Below are 23,631 nucleotides of genomic sequence, written 5' to 3' on the forward strand. Positions count from 1 at the left end.
TATTGCTTCAGATCTTTATTTGTCCATGTTCGGTTGTGTCGAACAGAGTATAACGCAAAGTATTAACGTAGGTCCCTTCAATTTCGGCATAACGATGTTTGTATGTTAATCCGGAGGATTTCACTGAGGGAGTTTTATCGTGGTATAGATCCGCATCAGTATCTCAGATCTTTTAGACATACTTTACACCCACGCACACGCATGCACACATACACGCACACACATACATAAATGTGAAAAAAGTAATTGTTTGACACTCCTTTTCGGTATAAAATGTAAATGATTTGAAATAATGGTCTCGAACATAAATATTCAACCGCCGGTCCGTAAGCGTGAAACCTGCTGCAGTGCTAACAATTCCCGGGGTGTTTATATGACCATTGCATATATACTGAACAGCATTGATCATGAAAACGCACCAGCAATAAATCTTGAAATATTACAAAAACAACTTGAGCAATGACCGATTTTGATTAGAACAGACATAGACGGATTATTAAGAAAGACGACAAAGGAAACAGGAATACCACACAGTAATTACAATTACGTCATCAGTGTAAGGAAGACACATTGGGTTAAAATGAAAAGTCAATATCCGGTATATCCGCCATTGACAGCAACACAGGCCATGCAACGTCTTCTCATTGATCGAATAAGTCTGCGAATAGTGTTTTGGGGCATTCCACACTTGACGTAGTGTATCTTTAAGTTCTCTCAGGTTCTGTACTTGCGGACGACGTGAGAGGCGTTGACCCAGGTAATCCCATAGATGTTCAATTGGCGATAGATCGGGTGACAGGGCTTGCCATGGAAGCAGAGGCACATTATTGTTCGCTAGGTACTGTGTTGAAACACGTGCTGTGTGCGCTCTTGCATTATCTTGCTGGAAGGTGTGCATATCCTGGTGATGATGAAAGAATGGGATGACGTGATTTGCCAATATGTCATTCCTGTAGTAAAGGGCATTAACTCTTCCACGACAAACATGGAGCTCTGTTCGATGGTTATGACTTATGCCGCCCCACACCATGACACTCCCTCCCCCCATCGATCTGTCTGTACAACGCAGTCATTGTGGTAACGTTCTCCACGTCGACGACACACTCGCAGTCGACCGTCAGCATTCCGTACATGAAAACGGGACTCATCAAAGAACAGCACACCATGCCACTGCCGCAATCTCGAATGACGATGCCTTTTGGCCCAACGCAGACGTTCATTTCGATGTCGATCAGTGAGTATGGGTCCAACATACGGACGTCGAGCACATGGCCCTGCTGAGCGGAGACGATCACGAAGATGCCGACGAACAATATGGCGATCCTGACGTGGTGTAGTTACACGACGTTGACCCGGACGTGGTCGATCTCTGGTGGTTCTTGTCTGCTGGTATCTGCTCAGTAGCCCGAGGACTGTTGAATGATGGCATTGAAACCGTTGTGCAACGACTCTACTTGACGTACCAACTTGAAGCATGCCCAAGGCACGTTCACGTTCCTCTGCTGTTAATCTTGGCATTTCTTATGACAGTACAATTTACGTCTGCAGCAACAAGTGATGTAGCTTTTAAAAGTCTGTCTTTTATAGCCCTATTCTGCATGCTTCCCGTGAAACAAAACACGTTTTCCACGATGTGCACGCAATTTGTTGCGTTTTGGCGATTTTGCTCACAAAAAATTTAGGAATGTGTTTTGACAAGCTGTTCTTTTCCATGCTTCGTTCAGAACGTCGTATATTACTCATTCACTTACATATTTTCATATGACTTAAGCCCGGATAAAAATACATCCATTTTCATGGTGGTGCGTTTTCAATGCTGTTCAGTATATATGACATGTAATGGTGGCCTCTCTCTGTACGAGTTACGCTTGAGTTAGCGCTTTTTCACCGTGAAGATCCGGGTTAGGTCCGGGTAAGAGGCGACTAACAGGATCAGGTGGTAAGGCTCGCTGACTTTGTTGATGCATGTCATCGTATCACAGTAAAGCGTAGATCCATGTTCGAATCAATCACGGGATTGTCTGGTCCAGATTCGATTATTTACAGACCGCCGTCTTATTGCTGCGCTTTAAGATTTGTTTTCCAGTTTGTTTGGTAGTTTGGATTAAAGTTTTGAAGTGTGACTGAATGTATGAAAGTGTCATATAAACTGACATGCAAAAGAAACTTTACCAAAGTTTGAAATCACTCTTGCTCAAAAACAACAAAACACACATTCATGAAGTAAAGTGTATTGAGAAGATCAATATATCAACATAATCAACACTGAAAATGACAATCATACCGTGACCGAGAATGACGTCAGAGCCCCCCAAAGTTGGGTGTGGTACAAAACTCGAGCTTTCAGAATCATGGACAATAGGCAGAGTACATAAACAATCGCTCACGTTCAATAACAAGTCATTAGTAGCGTGTGTGACCACCAAATGCCTCAATACACGCAAAAACTCTTCGACGCACAGAAAAAGACAGTCGTCTGATGAGGTCACGTGTGATTTGACGCCATTCTTCTTGGAGGGCCAAGATCAGTTCTCGCTGGGTGGCTGGAGAGTGTGGTCGTTGTCGAACACGACGATCCATCAAGTCCCAGAGGTGTTCTATGGAAGACATGTCGGGTCAGCGTGCAGGCCAAGGCAGGGCGTTGACGTTGTTTGCTGCGAGGAAGTTAGTGACAATTCTGGCTGTATGGGCTCTAACGTTTGTCATGCTGATACATGACACCATGTGGCTGCTGTTGGAGAAATGGTAGGACAACAACTGGACGAAGAATGCTATCCATGTAACGCTGAGCTGTCAAGTTTCCGTCAACGATGACCAGCGGTGTCCTCTCCTGCCCACAGATCCCTCCCCACACCATGACACTCCCTCCACCATATGGTGCGACCTCCTGCACGCAACACGCCGCCGTTCGTTCACCCCTTCGGCGGTAAACACGTTGTCTTCCATCAGCCCTAAACATACAGAATCAACTTTCGTCAGTGAAGACACCCTCTGCCAGTCACGTCGTTGCCAACGTCTTACAGTCCGGGCCCATCTCAATCGCAGACGACGATGTTGCGCTGTCAATAGCTGTCCTCTGTATGGTCTAAAAGCCCTGATTCCATGAGCCCTGAGTCTCCTGGCCTCTGTCTGTCGACTAACCCTGTGACCTAAGGCATTTGTCGCCGATGACGTCACTGTCAGGAAGCGATTTCGGAGGTGCAAGGTACGCAAGTACCAGTCATCATGGGGCGTCGTCACCCTGGGTCTGCCTGTTCTTAGCCTGTCAGCGGTCCGCCCTGTCTGTCTTTAACGTTGCATCAAGTTGGTAACGCTGGTAATGGGCGTGGGTGGCTCCCATCTGTACCATACCCAAGGCTCGTTCACGTTGTTTGACTGTGAGTCGTGGCATTTCTTTTGTGTTTTTTTTATCACTGTGGATGTCTGACTTGCTGTTGCAATCGTTTATTACCCTTACCCGCACGTGCATTTGCAGTTGTCCGTGGTGCACCAGTTTTTCACTTTTTCGCGTGTTATCTCGCAATCATGTAACAGACGATTAACATTTTCTGCAAACACTATTGTTGTATTTATGTTATGTGTTTTAGATAGACGTCATTGAAAAAAAAATAATACTTTGTCTGATATTTATATCTCAGTTGGTAAAGTTTTTTTTGGACGTCAGTTTACATGGTCACATGCACACGAAGAGTGAATCACAAGTAGGACTGCTTTGTAAGCAGCTGGTTATTTCATACAGGTTTTGAAAATATATTTGATTAAATAAACTGTCTGACTTGTTACCCTGCGTCACAAGCCCTGTGTGATAGACGTTTTCAGATCTGCATATCATTTCACTGTAGCACACCAACGGTAGTGCAAAGTTTTCCACCATTGTCTCAAATCACAATTTCTGACTAATTTACACAATTCACTGTTTGCTTATTTTTGTGGTAACAAAGTAAATTGGTGATTTGGTGAAACGCACAAGCATGGATATGGTAATGTGAAACAATTGCTACTTATCAGGGTGAATCTGGGCAATTCGAACACACGACCAGAAATCTGCGACGCGTTACACACTGTGCCCTCCGTGCCCCACGGTCTTACCATTAATTTTTTTTATAATGAATATCGTGATTTAACATAGTTCTCAGGTGTTGAGGACAGTAAATCCGGCTTTTGGGGGCTAAAGCCAATCAAGTAAAGATGCAGTTATTTACAAATCCCTTAATCACTGCTTAAGACGACGTTTAAAAGCTCCTTCCAATATTTCTAGTTTCATCATTTACGGTTACATATGGCAAAGGCACAAATACCTGTCATAAAGTTTTTATCGTTTATACATATCTTAAAAGCACTTCATGAAAGGGGGGAGGGGTGGCTAAATCGTCTAAGGCGCCGCGATTCGCTGTGCAGAAACCTATGATTGTGGGTTCGAATCCCGTTTCGCCCCGATTATGTTTCTAGGTTTGTTACCACCATACCCGTGCTCGTGGGTTTCACCGAAGTGGTAAACGTCTGAGACCTGCATCACTTTCCTGGGCTTTCCTCCCTTATTAAGCTGACACGCAGCGATATAACTGTAATACTGTTAAAAGTGGCGTTAAACCCAACTCACTCACTCACTTCATGAAAACGTTACACCTCCTTTCAGAAAAGAAAGTGTGCTTGCTTGCTGTAAACGGCGACTATGCTTGTCGTAAGAGGCGGCTAACGGGATCGGGTGGTCAGGCTCGCTGACTTGGTTGATGCATGTCATCGTGGATCGATGCTCATGATGTCAATCACTAGATTGTCTGGTCCAGATTCGATTATTTACAGACCGCCGTCATATAGCTTGAATAGTGCTTAGTGCGGCGTTAAACAACAAACAAACAAACATTGTTATTTTAACAAAGAAAATCAGAGAAACAAACCGTACATCCCTCAAGAGAAATATCACTGAAGTCTGAAACTTTTAACCAAAGGAATATCATCTGATTATCACGATGGTTGGCAATGTGTATGTTATACCATTTAATCTGATCAGTAACATAAATATATTTTGATATTTCAAACAACATTACAACACTGTACGGTACAGTATCGTTTAATTGAATACATAAACAGTATTCATACATAACGTCTTCATTTCGTGGGGATTCCGGGCTAGATTTGGCTGTAATAGACGACATTGTACTCCGACCTTGTCCATAAGATCAATCACTGGATTGTCTGGCCCAAACAAGATTATTTATGGGCCATCGCTGCCGAGTGCAGTGTCAAACAACAGACTATACTTCTTCACAAAAGACGACTTGAATGACATTTTGTTCCCCCTATTGTACTAATGTCATTTCCACCCAGTGTGTGTTTTTTTATTCTTCTGCAAAACTCTGATTTGTTTGGTGTGATTTTGTTTATTTGTTGTTTAACGCCGCACTCAGAAATATTCTATTATATGACGGTGGTCTGTAAATAATCGAGTCTGGACCAGACAAAACAGTGATTTACATCATGAGCATCGATCCACGCAATTAGTATGCGATGACATTCATCAACCAAGTCAGCGAGCCTGACCACCCGATCCCGTTAGTCGCCTCTTACGACAAGCATAGTCGCCTTTTACGGCAAGCATGGGTTGCTGAGGACCTTTTTGTGAAATGCAGTGAAATCTAACACTGTCATTTGCGAAAGTTTTAATTAGTTTTATGAAAATGTAGGGAAGTGTTTGAAAGGTATTTCAATGCTTATATATGAGTAAGAGATCAACATCAACATGTGCTTGGTATGGCGAAGATAGATATCTCGGGGAAAGATCACATAAAGAACTATAAGGTTCCGAAAGCGGAGACTATGAATAGGCAGCAGTCACAATTCAGTAACCATCAATACAATTCCTCTTGACAAAAATAACTTTCTCCGGAAATATCATGAATCAGCAAACAGACCATCAGCCATAACGAACAGCGAGGCAACCACCCGTGATATACACACATACTTTAAAATAAAGTTACAGTGACCTCGATTATGAATAAAGACGCATACAATTAGTTGACGCTCATAAATATTACAATTGTCATCAACTCGAAATATGTAAAGAAGTAATGTTAGAAAATATCAAGATTCCTTATCCGAATAAATATATAAAGTCGAAAATATGCGAGGATACGGATATGAGGTATGAAAGCATAGTCTTTTCAAAATGTATAGGGATAGAAGATGCTCGTTTGTCTGACACTAACATTGTAATGTACACTTATATATTGAAAGATCCTTGCACACTTGATGATTTGACATGAAGACATGTTTTAGCTTTTTGCACACCGTTAACCCATGGATGGTGAAAGCGTTATGTCGCTGCGCTGAAACCAATTCAAGTCGTTATGGTCATAACGTAAGTATACGGACTATATAACCTATATTACCTGTTGATTCATGGTTGGTTCCAGTAAATGGCATATACAACAACTGTACAACAATAAACTATTGATTGCTTAATGTACGAGGCATAGACATGAACGGTACTTATTGACCTGTGATTACCAATGGGGATACAGGGTTAGAGTAGGTCCTCCACAACCCTTGCTTGTCGAAAGCGGCGTGTTATCGGATCGGATAGCCAGACTCTGTGACATTGGTTGACAGCTTGTCAATGACCCCGACAACGTGGTTCGATGCTCATAATATCAACCATTATATTGTCTGGCCTAGTCATTTACAGGACGTATGTACAGGCCGCGGTCTTATAGGTGAATATTGATGACCGTGTCGTTAATCAAAACACACACAGAGACACAAACACTTACACTCACTTATTTGTGAAGCATGATGTGGGTGTTTTTTACACATACATACTTGTGAATCATGACGTGTGTGTATTGTACACATACATATGTAAGGGAAGCATGACGTGTGTGTATTGTACACATACAAATATATGTGAAGCATGACCTGTGTGTATTGTACCCATACACAAAACGCACAATGCTGTTCTGCAATCCGCCACAAGGTTACTCATGTGAAAGGCTCTTTCACAGTAACAATACCACTTTCCCGGAGAATATCTGTCAATTCGTCAGAATGTCTCAAGGCCAACTCGGCGCACCAACACCTGCATTCCTGATAACTGTTGATTCTGTCTCTGAGAACGCAATAAAATAATAAAACAAGTTTGTGAACAAATAAGAGTGCATGTCAAGGTGACACTGTTTTTGAAGACCAGCAAGAACAATGGAGCACACAACACTTTCACATTAGAAAAGTCATTTGGTTTTTGGCGGGTGTGGGTGAGTTCTGGATTTTCTCGAGATTGTGTTTGTCAGGAGTCAATCAATTTGTTATTTCCTAATATTTATATAAGATTAATTCACAAAACATCGATCATGTCTAATGAACCATTATTAGTTTTGGGGCTTAAGAATAGAGGACACATCATTTGAACGAACATTTTCGGGAATGTATATGGAAATAAATGGAAATACGCCAATTATTTGCTTAATGCGCAGATACATATTCATTCGTTTTGACATTGTTATAAATGAAATATTGTTACGTATTCGAGATGTAACTTCTAGAGAAGATATATCATCATTTTCGTAACTACAATGCTTTGTAGAGGTTATAGTAATATTTTGTGAAATATTTTTTTTCCTTCTATTCTACATACTATTAGTATTTGACATCAACTTGGAGTGCAATAATTGGTTGAAGTATAGATGAAAAGTCAAAAAGTCACTTTTTTGACATCGATATCACTTCACTGTGTAGTTTGGATAGACACAAGAAGATGAACACAAACTGATAATCAATAATGGTTACATTTCCATTTTAATTGACATTATCATAATTTAATATCTGGCAATAATCAGAGTTATTACTACCCCTAGCTGATGAAGAACATCACCTAACATTCTGCTGAATCGAAAAAAAGGGTTGACGTTTTGGGGTTTGATAAGTCAATTCAAAGAATGACTTCTTACTCACTCAAAGAATGCACACATAAAATTCTAGAGGATGCATTAGAATGCATTAGAATGCACAATCAACTAGTCATTTATGTAACCCGAACCTGACATCGCATGAATTCATGTAAATTGTTGCTGATTGAGTGCTGTTTGACTATGCTTTTACTATTGCACTCAGATCATGGCGAGGGACAAAATAACTGTCTTGACACATTGTACCCATGTATGTGGAAGCATGGTTACAACTTCATATTAACTTCTCCTTTATAAGATGAAGGATATTTGAGTTTCATGACGGTTAATGTTTTAATGATGTTTGTTTTGAATGAGGAATTATCTTTATTTTCTCGTTTTAAAAACTGGATATGACATCAACAATTACAACTGTTTTCAAAATGTGCCTTGAGCTGAAGGGGACGTTGCCGGCATGGCTATTACGTTCTGTATTCAGATTCCGGTGCGGGTACATTTCTGTATACTAGTACTTAAAAGTACCTTGGGTACATATCTGTAGTCCCCGTTCAGACAACGACCACTTCAGCGTTACTAGACTGAAAACAGTAGCCGTTACACTGCAAACTTAAGGTAAAAAAAAATGATGCATGTAAAAGCGCCCATGAAACCCGTATCAAATACATCATCATCAAACATGGGTGTATACTTCTTTTGTAGTTTAGAAGAAAAAAACACTCACTCAACTTATCAGTCCCTCCGATCACAGATGACATGGCAAGATACACCCATGCAAGCATGCCTGGCTTCAATGTATCGTATAGAAATACAGCTTCCTGAAAAGTTTGAGCATATTCCTGAGAAACAGGGTAAAAATAAGCTGTGTATGGTGTATTAAACATTAAACATCATCATGAATTATGCATCACTAAACAACTACATTGACCCCGACAACGTGGTTCGATGCTCATAATATCAACCATTATATTGTCTGGCCTAGTCATTTACAGGACGTATGTACAGGCCGCGGTCTTATAGGTGAATATTGATGACCGTGTCGTTAATCAAAACACACACAGAGACACAAACACTTACACTCACTTATTTGTGAAGCATGATGTGGGTGTTTTTTACACATACATACTTGTGAATCATGACGTGTGTGTATTGTACACATACATATGTAAGGGAAGCATGACGTGTGTGTATTGTACACATACAAATATATGTGAAGCATGACCTGTGTGTATTGTACCCATACACAAAACGCACAATGCTGTTCTGCAATCCGCCACAAGGTTACTCATGTGAAAGGCTCTTTCACAGTAACAATACCACTTTCCCGGAGAATATCTGTCAATTCGTCAGAATGTCTCAAGGCCAACTCGGCGCACCAACACCTGCATTCCTGATAACTGTTGATTCTGTCTCTGAGAACGCAATAAAATAATAAAACAAGTTTGTGAACAAATAAGAGTGCATGTCAAGGTGACACTGTTTTTGAAGACCAGCAAGAACAATGGAGCACACAACACTTTCACATTAGAAAAGTCATTTGGTTTTTGGCGGGTGTGGGTGAGTTCTGGATTTTCTCGAGATTGTGTTTGTCAGGAGTCAATCAATTTGTTATTTCCTAATATTTATATAAGATTAATTCACAAAACATCGATCATGTCTAATGAACCATTATTAGTTTTGGGGCTTAAGAATAGAGGACACATCATTTGAACGAACATTTTCGGGAATGTATATGGAAATAAATGGAAATACGCCAATTATTTGCTTAATGCGCAGATACATATTCATTCGTTTTGACATTGTTATAAATGAAATATTGTTACGTATTCGAGATGTAACTTCTAGAGAAGATATATCATCATTTTCGTAACTACAATGCTTTGTAGAGGTTATAGTAATATTTTGTGAAATAGTTTTTTTCCTTCTATTCTACATACTATTAGTATTTGACATCAACTTGGAGTGCAATAATTGGTTGAAGTATAGATGAAAAGTCAAAAAGTCACTTTTTTTACATCGATATCACTTCACTGTGTAGTTTGGATAGACACAAGAAGATGAACACAAACTGATAATCAATAATGGTTACATTTCCATTTTAATTGACATTATCATAATTTAATATCTGGCAATAATCAGAGTTATTACTACCCCTAGCTGATGAAGAACATCACCTAACATTCTGCTGAATCGAAAAAAAGGGTTGACGTTTTGGGGTTTGATAAGTCAATTCAAAGAATGACTTCTTACTCACTCAAAGAATGCACACATAAAATTCTAGAGGATGCATTAGAATGCATTAGAATGCACAATCAACTAGTCATTTATGTAACCCGAACCTGACATCGCATGAATTCATGTAAATTGTTGCTGATTGAGTGCTGTTTGACTATGCTTTTACTATTGCACTCAGATCATGGCGAGGGACAAAATAACTGTCTTGACACATTGTACCCATGTATGTGGAAGCATGGTTACAACTTCATATTAACTTCTCCTTTATAAGATGAAGGATATTTGAGTTTCATGACGGTTAATGTTTTAATGATGTTTGTTTTGAATGAGGAATTATCTTTATTTTCTCGTTTTAAAAACTGGATATGACATCAACAATTACAACTGTTTTCAAAATGTGCCTTGAGCTGAAGGGGACGTTGCCGGCATGGCTATTACGTTCTGTATTCAGATTCCGGTGCGGGTACATTTCTGTATACTAGTACTTAAAAGTACCTTGGGTACATATCTGTAGTCCCCGTTCAGACAACGACCACTTCAGCGTTACTAGACTGAAAACAGTAGCCGTTACACTGCAAACTTAAGGTAAAAAAAAATGATGCATGTAAAAGCGCCCATGAAACCCGTATCAAATACATCATCATCAAACATGGGTGTATACTTCTTTTGTAGTTTAGAAGAAAAGAACACTCACTCAACTTATCAGTCCCTCCGATCACAGATGACATGGCAAGATACACCCATGCAAGCATGCCTGGCTTCAATGTATCGTATAGAAATACAGCTTCCTGAAAAGTTTGAGCATATTCCTGAGAAACAGGGTAAAAATAAGCTGTGTATGGTGTATTAAACATTAAACATCATCATGAATTATGCATCACTAAACAACTAATGTATGCACCCTCATGCATCTCCTATAAAATGAGCTTGCTTTCCGGTAATGGTCATTCTGACTGCGGAAAGATATCTGGTAGGATGATACTGACACTGATACTGGTGGTCGGTCTGACCAGTGTTGCCATTGGACAGCAAGGTCTGTACAGTTGATCAGCAATTGGATGTGAACTTTGGGGCAATCACTTATACCGAGTTTCATTTGAAGACATTCATTTTCAAAGTTGCTTCCAATTGCTAAAAGACACATATCTGTTTTTGCATGATCAGACCAGCACAGTGACTTGAGAACAAGAAGAGGATACACATACTTTATGGGGCTAGTTGCACTGTTATCATGAAAAACACACATCATGAATAATTGTATATGTTCATGTTGAATGACAACACACACTTTATGATGCTAGTTACACAAGTATATAATCACGTAAAATACATGTGAATAATCGTATATTTTCAGGTAACCATAAAACACAAACTTTCTGGTGCTAGTTACACTATTATCATGACAAATACATGTCAGGAATAACTATATTTTCAGAGAACAAGACAATACATACTTTACGGTGTCAGCAACATATACTGACAAATACATGGACATATTTTAAAATGTCGTGAATAATTATATATTTTCAGAAAACCAGACAATATGCACCACCACAATGCAGGGTGATATTGTGTTTCTGATGGATGCCTCCAACAGCATTGGTAGCAGCGACTTTAATGTGTTGTTAGAATTCGTCGCCGACTTCGTTCGTGGGTTTACAGTCGGTCGAGATCTTGTGCAGTTCAGTGTCGTCTCATTTTCAAGCTCTGTAAGAAAAGAGTTCGACCTCAACACATACAACGACCAAAGCACATTGGACAGGGTAAGAAAACAAACCAAGAATAAAATGATCAAAATAGAAATTTTCTATATATGTAACGGACATGAAATTGTAACATGTTATGACATTTGGGAAATATACGTGAAAGTTACAGCTTCATGTCCAATAAAACCAAATGTCATAACATGTTACAACTTCATGTCCGTTACATATATAGAAATATCTGTAAGAAAAGAGTTCGACCTCAAAACATACAACGACCAAAGCACATTGGACAGGGTAAGAAAACAAACCAAGAATAAAATGATCAAAATAGAAATTTAAGGGAAGAAACGCGATACTTAAAGTAAAGAGTAAAAGTGATGTTTTATAATTTATCTCATTGTGAGTTTTTAGATAAATCAAAACTTCGCTCTCTTCTGTAAACTTTTATCACCATGGCTGTGCACTACATGTATCCGAACATCGTAATGTCAGAATTTAATTCTCAAACCCTAAACGTGAATTCATTGTTCAGTGCTTTCTTCACATTTGCGATTATACTTTGTTTCAATAAACTTGGAAGGTAATAAGGTATTTGGATCCTTTCGAACAGTAAATGATAAATATTAAATGGTAATAAAGTTTTTTCGACCAGTCCAGTAAATTTTCAGTCGCCAATTTATTTACAGTCATGTATTGCATTTCTCAGTTAACAGCATCAGCTCTAAAATGATAAATTAGTTTTATATTTGAATAGAATTGTCGTAGTTTAACGACCAACTTATTTTTAAATATTTCTGTTTCATTCGTAAATAATGTTAAAAAATAATGTTAACTTAAAATTATCATTTAGCCCAATATGTATCTATATCTATCTATCTGTCTGTCTGTCTGTCTGTCTGTCTATCTATCTATATCACGGTAAAGTTCTAACTCTCAGTCACAATATAGTAATAATTAAATAAGTGGAGTAAGAGTGAACACAGCCTTTATTGGCTAGCGCTTTCAGCTCGTACCACGCACGAGTCTCGTCAGGCCATAACTGAACAACGGACATGAAGTTGTAACATGTTATGACATTTGGGAAATATACGTGAAAGTTACAGCTTCATGTCCAATAAAACCAAATGTCATAACATGTTACAACTTCATGTCCGTTACACACACACATATATATATATATGAAATGTGTAGGTTTCTCGGCAGGTTAAGGCCATCGGATAAAAACGGTATTAGTTGGGGTCGTATGCGAAGGGAGATGCAAATATGATATGTCAAGTAGGGACTACTTTCAGTGTTTACAAACAAACATGGCGTCGCCCTTGTTATTCGCATTCGTGATCAACTTCCGAGAGAAGCCGATTAGCGACCCGTGCCCCTCTCGTGGCCATTTTTGCGACTGGGTTCCGTCCAAGCGCAAATTTAAATTAACGGGTATAGTTAAAAGAATTGTCAACTCGTTGCGTAATGATTCACGTATATTTCCCAAATGTCATTTATATTCCAGTTGCTATTTAAGACACATCGGGACTTTATTCATACAGTATGATTAAACACATTTAACTGTATCTAGGGTATATTTTTAGATTCAGACAGATGTAAAATCAAAAATAATTCCTTAGGGATTCTTTGACATATGTACTTGAAGTCGTACGTGCATTCTGAATGGTTTGTCGTATTTTCGCACAAAATCATTCATTGATAGGGGGACGAGTCCTCTTGCAGGAAAGGGGCGAGTGGTGATGATCGAGTCAGAATAAACCATCGGGAAACTGAGAAACTATTGGGATAATTGCTGTCATTATCAAAAGAATAGTCCACTATCCTGGAAATTAGTGTCTAACTGTGACGTCGCTTGGCATTTTACAAGTTCGGGTAACTTTCATATATGTAGTTACGCCACTGTCTAAGAAACACATCACTTTTCTTCTGACGTAATCTTTATTAATGTGCACATTCCAGGAAAACGTATCATGTTAAGTAATGATGTGAGACATGAGAAGAGATTTTTCGAGCACAGAATTGAAACACTATGTATAAGCTCGCCAAATACAATGTTTCTACCATATATAGGATATTTACCCTCCCCAAATACATTCGCGTGATAACACACACACACACACACACACACACACACACACACACACACACACACACACACACACACACACACACACACACACACACACACACACACACACACACACACACACACTTTGACTCGGATGTTTCAAAGTGCTGATGATGATACTTTTCTTGGCTCACATGAATTACTCTGTTGGAGAAGGGGCGGTCGGGTAGCCTAGTGGTTAAAGCGTTCGCTCGTCACGCCAAAGACCCGGGTTCGATTCCCGACATGGGTACAATGTGTGAAGCCCATTTCTGGAGTCCCCCGCCGTGATATTGCTGGAATAATGCTAAAAGCGGCGTAAAACCATACTTACTCACTCATTCACTCACTCATTTATTAAAATGTTGTGTAGACATCTAGTGACATTTTTGTAATTATCAACAGCCATATTTTCCAATCTGTCAAAATTAATTCCTAATAATTTAAGATATTACCCGTTACAACGTCTGTTTTAACAAGTGGTGTGTAAACAACATTAAGGCTGATTGATTTATGAAGCCATATGGGATTTTGTATCAAGATTAGATATTTTTCAGCGATAGCTGCATTACCTGATATTACTTATTACAGTAAACTACGGTTATAAAAAACTCAAAGGGACCACTCAGTTTAAGTCGTTATAACCGTAGTTCGTTATAAGCATATATACAGCAAATATACTCTAACAGCAAATGGACGGGATCGAAACATTTCGTTATATCCGTCAGTTCGTTATAAGCGTGTTCGTTTTAAATGTAGTTAACTGTATTTATACCAGACTGACCTTTTTTTAAGAGAAAACACCTTACAAAAATGCAATATTTTTTTCAACATTCTAAAGTATGTGGCATGCATACATGGTGTTGAATCTTATGTAAAATGTCTATTATTATTGTCATTATTATGTTTTTTATTATTATCCAATCACTTCCAGTACAACAAAAATGTAACGGGCTTTGGGTCGTAAAAGTGTTCTAGCACAGGTTATTATTATTATCATTATTATTATAATTATTATCATTATTATTATTATAGGCTGTGTAAATGGCCCCATCACTTCAACAAGTACAACTAAATGTAACTGGCCATGGGTGGTGAAAGTGCTATTAGCACCAGGAACTTCTAGCATCCCTGGTTTTATCTGTAGCGGTGTGCTTGTCGGGAAAAGGAAGGTTATTACCACTGCGTCATGCATCAGCAAGTATGTAAAATTAACTTCTTTCTTCAAAAGCATTCAGTTAGAAACACAGCAAACACGAACTTTATCGATTGTACTGTGCAGTTACTAACGGAATCGGGTGGGCAGGCTCGCTGACTTGGTTGATGCCTGTCATCGTATCCCAACTGCGTGGATTGCTGCTCATGATGTCAATCACAGGATTGTCTGGTCCAGACTAGATTATTTACAGACCGCCGTCTTATAGCTGTAATATTGCTGAGTGCGGCGTTAAACAACAAACAAACAGGTCATCAATCATACGAGTACAATATGTATATGCCAATACATGGAATGCGGTTAGCCCCGACTTGATTCGAACACACTTTAAGGACAATTGCTGTTGACGTATGACTCCGCGACAATAATTCGTTTCTTCAGCAACCCATGCTTGTCGTAAGAGACGACCGACGGGATCGGGTGGTCAGGCTTGCTGGCGTGGTTGATGCATGTTATTGTATCCCATTTGCGTAGATGGGTGCTCAATTACTGGATTGTCTGGTCCAGACGCAATTGTTTACAGATCGCCGTCATATAGCTGGAATATTAATGAGTGGGGATTCAAACTTCATACAAACAAAACAAAACGTTAATCGAATTGAAAAAGAAATGGCATAGTCCTGATGAACGTACACTGTAAAGCGCCATTTGACATGTCTCCGTGGCCTTAAACATCAAACTGTTCTTTGATTTTACCAACATTTCATACAACTATTAGTTCTCATCTAAAGACTGTATGAACGTCAAGTCGAACATAACGTTTGATTTTTGGAGGTTAAGGTCGTTGTCTGATATATGTGTGACCTGTTCCAGGTCATCTGCTCACAGCGTTGAAGTAGGATGAGCTGGAGGTGTCAACAACACCGTCACTGTAAAAGTAGCAACGACCGTGCTTCATCCATCTTACCAATCAAAAGGTATTGATATCCTAACGGTGACGAAATATGTACCAACGTAACAGTGACGCATTTAATATTCTGGGAAGGGGGGAATTTTGGTTGGAGACATAATTTTTGTACCGACAACACAATTTTTTTTACAGAAAGCTGAACCGAATTTTTTTTTTCTCTACACATTTGTCCAGTGAAAACCTAATTTATGGGGTAAAATCTGAAGACAAATTACATTTTTCATATTTTGACATATGTACTTGAAGTCGTACGTGCATTCTGAATGGTTTGTCGTATTTTCGCACAAAATCATTCATTGATAGGGGGACGAGTCCTCTTGCAGGAAAGGGGCGAGTGGTGACGAATGTGTCATTCGATGATCGAGTCAGAATAAACCATCAGGAAACTGAGAAACTATTGGGATAATTGCTGTCATTATCAAAAGAATAGTCCACTATCCTGGAAATTAGTGTCTAACTGTGACGTCGCTTGGCATTTTACAAGTTCGGGTAACTTTCATATATGTAGTTACGCCACTGTCTAAGAAACACATCACTTTTCTTCTGACGTAATCTTTATTAATGTGCACATTCCAGGAAAACGTATCATGTTAAGTAATGATGTGAGACATGAGAAGAGATTTTTCGAGCACAGAATTGAAACACTATGTATAAGCTCGCCAAATACAATGTTTCTACCATATATAGGATATTTACCCTCCCCAAACACATTCGCGTGATAACACACACACAAACACACACACACACACACACACACACACACACACACACACACACACACACACACACACACACACACACACACACACACACACACACACACACACACACACACACACACACACACTTTGACTCGGATGTTTCAAAGTGCTGATGATGATACTTTTCTTGGCTCACATGAATTACTCTGTTGGAGAAGGGGCGGTCGGGTAGCCTAGTGGTTAAAGCGTTCGCTCGTCACGCCAAAGACCCGGGTTCGATTCCCGACATGGGTACAATGTGTGAAGCCCATTTCTGGAGTCCCCCGCCGTGATATTGCTGGAATAATGCTAAAAGCGGCGTAAAACCATACTTACTCACTCATTCACTCACTCATTTATTAAAATGTTGTGTAGACATCTAGTGACATTTTTGTAATTATCAACAGCCATATTTTCCAATCTGTCAAAATTAATTCCTAATAATTTAAGATATTACCCGTTACAACGTCTGTTTTAACAAGTGGTGTGTAAACAACATTAAGGCTGATTGATTTATGAAGCCATATGGGATTTTGTATCAAGATTAGATATTTTTCAGCGATAGCTGCATTACCTGATATTACTTATTACAGTAAACTACGGTTATAAAAAACTCAAAGGGACCACTCAGTTTAAGTCGTTATAACCGTAGTTCGTTATAAGCATATATACAGCAAATATACTCTAACAGCAAATGGACGGGATCGAAACATTTCGTTATATCCGTCAGTTCGTTATAAGCGTGTTCGTTTTAAATGTAGTTAACTGTATTTATACCAGACTGACCTTTTTTTAAGAGAAAACACCTTACAAAAATGCAATATTTTTTTCAACATTCTAAAGTATGTGGCATGCATACATGGTGTTGAATCTTATGTAAAATGTCTATTATTATTGTCATTATTATGGTTTTTATTATTATCCAATCACTTCCAGTACAACAAAAATGTAACGGGCTTTGGGTCGTAAAAGTGTTCTAGCACAGGTTATTATTATTATCATTATTATTATAATTATTATCATTATTATTATTATAGGCTGTGTAAATGGCCCCATCACTTCAACAAGTACAACTAAATGTAACTGGCCATGGGTGGTGAAAGTGCTATTAGCACCAGGAACTTCTAGCATCCCTGGTTTTATCTGTAGCGGTGTGCTTGTCGGGAAAAGGAAGGTTATTACCACTGCGTCATGCATCAGCAAGTATGTAAAATTAACTTCTTTCTTCAAAAGCATTCAGTTAGAAACACAGCAAACACGAACTTTATCGATTGTACTGTGCAGTTACTAACGGAATCGGGTGGGCAGGCTCGCTGACTTTGTTGATGCATGTCATCGTATCCCAACTGCGTGGATTGCTGCTCATGATGTCAATCACAGGATTGTCTTGTCCAGACTAGATTATTTACAGACCGCCGTCTTATAGCTGTAATATTGCTGAGTGCGGCGTTAAACAACAAACAAACAGGTCATCAATCATACGAGTACAATATGTATATGCCAATACATGGAATGCGGTTAGCCCCGACTTGATTCGAACACACTTTAAGGACAATTGCTGTTGACGTATGACTCCGCGACAATAATTCGTTTCTTCAGCAACCCATGCTTGTCGTAAGAGACGACCGACGGGATCGGGTGGTCAGGCTTGCTGGCGTGGTTGATGCATGTTATTGTATCCCATTTGCGTAGATGGGTGCTCAATTACTGGATTGTCTGGTCCAGACGCAATTGTTTACAGATCGCCGTCATATAGCTGGAATATTAATGAGTGGGGATTCAAACTTCATACAAACAAAACAAAACGTTAATCGAATTGAAAAAGAAATGGCATAGTCCTGATGAACGTACACTGTAAAGCGCCATTTGACATGTCTCCGTGGCCTTAAACATCAAACTGTTCTTTGATTTTACCAACATTTCATACAACTATTAGTTCTCATCTAAAGACTGTATGAACGTCAAGTCGAACATAACGTTTGATTTTTGGAGGTTAAGGTCGTTGTCTGATATATGTGTGACCTGTTCCAGGTCATCTGCTCACAGCGTTGAAGTAGGATGAGCTGGAGGTGTCAACAACACCGTCACTGTAAAAGTAGCAACGACCGTGCTTCATCCATCTTACCAATCAAAAGGTATTGATATCCTAACGGTGACGAAATATGTACCAACGTAACAGTGACGCATTTAATATTCTGGGAAGGGGGGAATTTTGGTTGGAGACATAATTTTTGTACCGACAACACAATTTTTTTTACAGAAAGCTGAACCGAATTTTTTTTTTCTCTACACATTTGTCCAGTGAAAACCTAATTTATGGGGTAAAATCTGAAGACAAATTACATTTTTCATATTTTTCGGAAACAAATGCTTTTTTTAAACCAAAACAAACCCATCCCATATTCCCTAATAATATCAAATAGTCGGAGCCTTAGGGGAAAGCAGGACAAACTGACATGTTGGATATTGAAATGCTTGAAATACCGAATCTTTGTCACCAATGATGATTGCTTAATTATATAAGCCATTTATTTTCCTTGACTGGCTATCCATTGACGGTTCCTTTTGCAGGTGATGACATAGCTGTATTAACGCTGGCTGGAGACGTCGAGCACAACGGCTGCGCATATCCTGTCTGTCTTCCCCACGCCCGAAATGATTCAGAATGTGAGGTGATCTTTGAAAGATGCGTCATTGCTGGATGGACAATGGAGAGAGGTGAGTCCAGAAGACAGGTTGGATCAGTAAATACTGATCATGCGTCAGGGACATTGGCTTGTATTTCTTGGTCGACTGGGATAATGGTATATCAGGGTTGTCCACCCACGTAATGGAGCTGAATAGAATGAGCTACATGTAAAAAAATAACATTCAAGTGAGAAGTGCACTCTTGCTAAATTACGGGGTGGTCCACATGTGCATACTCATGACTAAAAAAAGGTTGCAAAAAGAGTCCCATACTACCCCCATATATATGTGTGTGTGTGTCTGTCTGTGTGTGTGTGTGTGTGTGTGTGTGTCTCTCTCTCTCTCTCTCTCTCTCTCTCTCTCTCTCTCTCTCTCTCTTTCTCTCTCTCACTCTCTCTCTGTGAATAAATTATTTTATTGTAAACATATTGTTTAAGTACGACTGTTTCTTTTTAAGATAACATCTTCATCCCTCAAACAAGCTTGAGAGAAATAGCTGCCAGATGCATCAGCCCTACAATGTGTTCTCTCCTGTACCGTTACACCAGAAGCATCTCTATACCCAACAGGACTCTGTGTCTGGAGTTAGGGAACCAGACCAGCAGTCTATGCATTGTAAGTGTAACATTTACCTTTAAGTATGCTACACCCATCATTTGACAACAAGTCCAATAGGCAAAATAAAGGTGGTAGCAGTGAGTGAATGAATTATGTTTAACGGGAAACCTGAAATGGGCTAGAAATATTGTACTCATGTGGTGAATCGAACCCGGGTTTTCGGCGCGATGTGCGAACGCCTTTACCAATAGGCTACCAAACCGTCCAGGTGGTAGGAGCAAGATGACTTGACGGGTGACGTTTCAGATAAACGAATCATAGGTATGTTTAATATCAACTTGTATATATAGACCTTCATAACACGATTTCCGGACTAACAGGGTTTTAACTTGCTAATGCTTTAGAGTCCGAAACTAATTGGTACAAGCCTGGTGAATGTAACTATACCCGGATTCGATTCCCCACATGAGTACAATATTTCTAGCCCATTTCAGGTGTTCCGTTAAACATAATTCATTCACTCACATTCCTGATGTATTCAAGACCCGTGAAGATCCGGGATAAATAGGTCTTCAGCAACCCATGCCGCGACTAACGGGATCGGATGATCAGGCTCGCTGACTTGGGTGAAGCATGTCATCGATCCTAATTGCGTATATCGATGCTCATGATATCAATAATTGGATTGTCTGGTCCAGACTCGATCATTTTACAGACCGCCGTCATATAGCTGGAATATTGCTGAGTGCGGCGATGAACAACAAAACAATAAACAACAACATGACTCACAAGGGGCTGACCATAATGCACAATAACCATATTCACCTACCCAAGCTTCATCTTATTTGACGCCTCCGTGGTCTTGTGGTAGGGCGTCCGCCCGAAGAGCGGAAGGTCCAGGGTTCGATCCCCGGCCGCGTCATGCCAAAAGACGTTAAAAGATGGTACATGTTGTTACCCTGTCTGGCGCTCGGCATTAAGGGGCTAAAACAAGGACTGGTCGGCTCGGAGTCAGTATACGGTGTCTGAGCAGGGTATTCATGTTAAACTGCGACATGGAATCTCAGTGAGCTAGCACTATAAATCGGCATCAGTCGGGACTAGTACAAGCAGCCACACACGCACACACGTACATGCACGTCCCTATATAAATGCAATAATCTTGGACGCGACGTTGAACCCAATTTCACCTCACCTTCATCTTATGTTCCTAGGACCTTAATCTGTCACAAAATGACATCTATTCCTACCCTTGTCGCTCCCAAACAATGGCAGAGAACAAACACAGTCACAAAATGTCTCTGTTGTCCCAATTGTCTCGAACTTGTATGTGTCGAATCCCGTGTTGTGTCGAACCCATGGTCCAAAATCGCCAAACGTACTAAATATATATTTAACAACGTTTTAACCCAGATATGTCGAACCTGATGTGTCGAATTCCAGGTTGTGTCAAACGCAATGTATAGTCCAAATAGTCCCAACGTATCCTGATAAGTCGAACACAAACATATTGAAGAACACAACTTAGCACTAGTTCTACAGTATGATGGCATTAAGACATCAAGTACAGAAACATGGTGGTAGGAACCTGGTTGAGCAATCTATTAGAGAACCTGAATTAACAGGAGATATGGATAAGGGGAGTCGGATGTATCGAAATATTACTCTTAACGCAAAGAATTCGAGATATCGGGCTTCGCGTGTAAGTGTAAATTGCCAAATGTAAGATTAACTGATAGGGCTACTTCTCGATTAGGATTTTTTAAAATGGTTCATGGATCTCTAAAACGCGAGTGTTTGGGGATGGTAAAGAACCTGTATTAGAATAGAGGTTGTGTTTAGCGTACTTCTTTATTGTATGATGTCATTCTAAAATTCTTAAAATATTCTCATTTCTCATAAACGGTACAGAATATAACAAGTTTTCCTGGAATGTACGCATTAATATACTACGTCACAAGGTCAGTGATTAGTCAGTCGGACAGGACAACATGCATTAAAGTCCCAAATGAAACAATGACAATGACAATTGTAGACAATGATTTTCGGTATCATAGACTATTTTGATGATGATAACAGAGGCATGGTACGACGTTACAATACCCCATAATTATTTGTAAACACCGAAACTAGTACCAACGTTATATCCATTGGCTTTTTTCTGCAGAGAAACCCACCCAATATATTATACATTCCTGTTTTCTGTTTGTCGACAGGGCGGTGAAGGCGGCATGTTGGTGTGCAAAATGAATGGCCGCTGGATCTTGCAATCTCTCGTCAACGTTCCTAACTTCAACAACTACTACCCATCACTTGGTGTCGACCTGAGACACCCAAACATCCTCAGCTTCATCGCCGATTATTGATACAGATGTAGGACATTTCGATACCTCAAGAAAGTCACGAGAAAGACTGCTTCATCCTGCTCGTGTGTCAGAGCCTCTTGTGAAAATCGTAATTCTCTTTTCTCCTTTTCCCGATATTGCAACTGTCTATACAGGATGAAAACTGCCGTGCAAAAGAAACTAAAAACAACAAACTTGAAAATTGAATTTGACCGAAAAAGTACAAACGTTATCAAAACGTTACTAGGCTGAAAGAAAACACTGCAAAAGGTCCAAACACAAATATGATATGTACCAAATGTGACCAAATTATGGAATACTGTAAGGGACATTCTCGCGATCTCGACCTTTAGAAACGAGGTAAATATGCCCAAAACACGAGAATGCGAGATTGCGAGAACGCGAGATTTGGCCAAAATCTCGCGTTCTCGCGATCTCGCATTCTCGTATTTTGGGCATAATTACCTCGTTTCCTAAGGTCGAGATCGCGAGAATGCGAGATCGCGAGAATGTCCCTTACAGTATTCCATACCAAATACATCACCATCGAATAAAGTTTTGTTGTTTGTTTCATTTGAGCCACCATCAAACTGTGTGGACTTTCCTTTGCAAGCAGTTCATATTCAAGTCCTATGGACCTCAAGATAATGGATTTTCATTGTACATACACGAAACAATTTGTGCTAAATAGATAAATTCATATATTATGTACGTAGCATTCCTGTTGTGAATTCATATCACGAAATTGAATTAATAAATAATGCTATAATATTTCAAATCGTGATTGTTTCTTGATTAGAAGGCAATGAACACTGTCTGCGTGTTGTTTACTGTCGCGCTCAGCAATGTTCCAGCTTCATGACGGTGACCTGTCAAAAATTAAGTTTGGATCAGACGAACCAGTGATTGATTTGATGAGCAACATACCATGGGTACAATTGCTAACAACAATAATTTCAACGAGTCTGACCACACAATCCATATTAGTCGCCTGTTACGTCAAGCGTCGGGCATACGTTCTAACCCGGAATCGCCACGGGAGAGACATAAGACACAGTACAAAGTGTGATGGTTGTTTGTTCTTTCACGCCGCATCTTGCAAAAGGGGTGGTGGTGGTAGGTGTTACGCCGCAATGGCGTGGAATACCGAGGGCATTACTTACCCTGTAATCTCCACGGTGTGGTACAAAGAAATATCATAGCTTGCGGTTAACATCCGAAGCTTCAA

At 39.6% G+C, this 23,631-nt stretch overlaps 1 protein-coding gene across 1 annotated transcript; it reads left to right on the forward strand.

Moving 5' to 3' along the window:
* The first annotated feature begins 11,689 nt into the window (after window positions 1–11,689).
* Window positions 11,690–22,424, forward strand: LOC139453693 (mast cell tryptase-like). The gene is made up of 4 exons (XM_071235167.1): window positions 11,690–11,783; window positions 19,384–19,530; window positions 19,958–20,115; window positions 22,275–22,424. The coding sequence occupies exons 1-4, from the start codon at window positions 11,690–11,692 to the stop codon at window positions 22,422–22,424; spliced, it is 549 nt and encodes a 182-aa protein (XP_071091268.1).
* The last annotated feature ends 1,207 nt before the right edge of the window (window positions 22,425–23,631 follow it).

Source organism: Haliotis cracherodii, unplaced genomic scaffold (assembly GCF_022045235.1).
Source record: "Haliotis cracherodii isolate W230 unplaced genomic scaffold, xgHalCrac1.p SCAF_10, whole genome shotgun sequence".
NCBI classification, from domain to species: domain Eukaryota; kingdom Metazoa; phylum Mollusca; class Gastropoda; order Lepetellida; family Haliotidae; genus Haliotis; species Haliotis cracherodii.